General features: G+C 32.4%; 1 protein-coding gene across 1 annotated transcript; it reads left to right on the top strand.

Moving 5' to 3' along the window:
• Nucleotides 1-492: 492 nt before the first annotated feature.
• LOC107003304 (8-hydroxygeraniol dehydrogenase-like) lies at nt 493-2,562 on the top strand. The gene is made up of 5 exons (XM_015201611.2): nt 493-649; nt 829-942; nt 1,347-1,857; nt 1,949-2,102; nt 2,189-2,562. The coding sequence occupies exons 1-5, from the start codon at nt 561-563 to the stop codon at nt 2,389-2,391; spliced, it is 1,071 nt and encodes a 356-aa protein (XP_015057097.1). The 5' UTR covers nt 493-560; the 3' UTR covers nt 2,392-2,562.
• The last annotated feature ends 770 nt before the right edge of the window (nt 2,563-3,332 follow it).

Raw genomic sequence — 3,332 nt, forward strand, 5'->3', positions numbered from 1 at the left:
TCAAAATTACTGGATTCTGTTGAGGAGATATACCTAGATTGATTGATTCGGATCAGCATTTACTAAATCAGACCAATTGCATTTATTTTATATATACCTAAATCGAACCAAATCAATAAAGCCGATCTTTTTCTCTATTATTTTTTTTCAAAATCTTTTATGATTCCATACAATCATATTAAAACATTTGATTTGAAACTAATTTCTACTAATTAAGTATGTTACTACTACACATAGTTTAAAATAATAGAAAGACTAATTTTTTAAAATTAAAATTAGCGGCTAGGCCTTGGTCACGTACTATTGAACCATTTTCCTAGAAACATCATATAATATAAGATATAATATTATGTTATATTAATTCATAAAAAGGCAACTTGTACAGACAAGCCATGACGATAACATTTGTTATATACCTCATCGAGTACGTCACTAGCCATCAACTCAAATGCCTATTTATTCAAATGAAAAATCAATATTTGGACTATAACTTTACTCAAAATTAATTGTTCAAATAACAGTAATAATAATATCTCCAAAAATAAACAAAAATCAAGAAAATGGAAAAATCAAATGAAAATGTTGAGGCATTTGGATGGGCAGCTAGAGATACTTCTGGGGTACTTTCTCCTTTTAATTTCTCAAGAAGGTACCGTCTTTTCGAATTTACGTTATATAAACTGATAGTATAGATAGTTTATATGTTATATGAATGAGATTTACATACACAACATATCTACACCGATAGAGTATATTAATTTCGAACATAGTGACAAATTAGTTGATCGAACAGTATATATCTGTAACTTTTCTTGTTGAATGGTGAAGGGTGACTGGTGAAAAAGATGTGCAATTCAAAGTTATGTATTGTGGAATTTGTCATTCTGATCTTCATCAAATCAAGAATGAATGGAGCAATAGTATATATCCAATGGTACCAGGGTAAGTTTCATTTTGATCCATATATTTTACTATGTTCTTTAATTATAACTCTGTCCTAGACAAAAAACCGTTATATTTAATTTAAAATTTAAGTGGAAAATGGTTGATGAGCGGACTTAACATTCACCAAGTTTCATAAAGAGTATTCTTATAATTGCAATATATGTATGTGATTACTGATTAGAGAGGCAGAGCCAGGATTTGAACAATATATAATAATTGCAATATATATGTAGTTAGTTTGGTTTGATCATCAAGAAGTTTACTAAAAAACTTCGCGATGATGAAATATGTTGGTAAACAACTAAAATCCATAGCTAAATCGGATTAAGTTCTGGTTACATTTCATCCTCGTCTGACTTGACTTATGAGATTATATTGAATATGTTGTTGTACGCTTACAGGCATGAAGTTGTTGGTGTAGTAACTGAAGTTGGCAGCAGAGTTGAGAAGTTCAAAATTGGTGACAAAGTTGGAGTTGGATGTTTAGTAGGATCATGTAGAAAATGTGAAAATTGTGACAACGATCTTGAAAATTATTGTCCCGATCAGATCATGACATACAATGGTATTTACACCGATGGAACCCCCACGTATGGTGGTTACTCCGATATAATGGTAACGAACGAGGACTACGTGGTCCATTGGCCCGAAAATTTACCAATGGAAGCAGCTCCCCTGTTATGTGCAGGGATCACAACTTATAGTCCTTTGAGATATTACGGACTAGATAAACCTGGAATGCACGTTGGTGTTGTTGGTCTCGGTGGTTTGGGACATATGGCTGTGAAATTTGCTAAGGCGTTTGGAACAAAAGTAACTGTCATAAGTACAACTGCTAGTAAGAGAGATGAAGCAATTGATCGTTTAGGGGCAGACTCGTTTTTGGTCAGTCGTGACCCTGACCAAATGCAGGTCGATCAATCAATCAACTATGTTTCAAATTTCAAATTTATAACATAGGTGTGACATACGAATAATACTAATTTTTCGTTTACACGAGCAGGGTGCAGCAGGGTCACTAGATGGCATCATCGATACTGTATCCGCGATTCATCCTCTTCTTCCATTGATTAATTTGTTGAAAACTCATGGAAAGCTTGTGATGGTTGGTGCCCCTGAAAAACCATTAGAGTTGCCTGTATTTCCCCTGCTTTTAGGTACATTTGGTCTTAAATCGACGATTTTGTGTATTTTTTTTTTATGCATATGTTGATAAGTAATATTAATGTAATGTGTTTAATAGGAAGGAAGCTAGTGGCGGGGAGCGCGATAGGAGGGATGAAGGAGACACAAGAGATGGTTGATTTCGCGGGGAAGCATAACATAACACCAGATATTGAAGTAGTGCCAATGGACTACGTGAATACAGCGTTGGAACGCCTTTTGAAATCGGACGTGAAGTATCGTTTTGTGCTTGACATTGGCAACACATTGAAGAAGAATTGAGATGAAGGGGACATCTTGGTAAAAAAATGAGTGTGTTATAGGGTTATGATTTTGTCTTTAAGCTTGTAATTTTGTTCTTTAAATTTCTTATGTTTTGTGTATGAAAAGGAATAAGGAGTTAAAGAGAATAAATACGATATTGTGTTTTCTAATATCGAAGCTTATTAGAAACTTTTTTGCATCTAGCGTTTACATCAAACTATACGAGATTTATTAATGGTTATGTCATAGCACGAGTACAATTAAATTTTTGTCTCTAAAGTAAAAGTATTTTGTCGTAGTACATTTTGATTTTCTTAATGTATGCATGCATATACCTATCCTTTAGTGAGTAGAGCAAAATGCAACAACACTATCTATAATGCCAATGGAATTTTTTTTTAATAGGAATAAGAAATATCAAATTGTTAAGTTTAGCTAAATTATGATAAATACTTAACCGCACTAGGTGTTTATAGCAAATTAATAAATTTTTTTAACTTTAATATATTAAACAACAAGATAAAAATAAATGTTACTTAGATAATTATGTGGTAAATTTATGTAGTGCCTGAAAAATCAATGAATCGAAGTTAAAACGTTTATTATAGGGAAAATTTTATATAATAGCAAATTAATAAATCAAATTAAATTGTATAACTACACTTTGATTTAATTGTGTCCTATAGCAAACTGTTTGTCAGTCGCCTATCTTCATCAAACTCTTGCTCGCCACTCTCGCTCTCTCGATTTTATACAAACACAAATGTATAAAATGCGTTAGTGTTTGTATAAAGCGAGAGAAAATTGTACATATACATATATTTTCGTTCCCCTCTCTACCAGATCTCACTCGCCACCCTCGCCTCTCTCGCTAATACAAACAGAACGAAATGTATAAATTGTATTTTTGTTTGCATAAAGCGAGAGAAAATTGTATATACACATGCAAATATATATAT

The sequence above is a fragment of the Solanum pennellii genome, chromosome 11 (genome assembly GCF_001406875.1).
Source record: "Solanum pennellii chromosome 11, SPENNV200".
Taxonomy (NCBI): Eukaryota; Viridiplantae; Streptophyta; class Magnoliopsida; order Solanales; family Solanaceae; genus Solanum; species Solanum pennellii.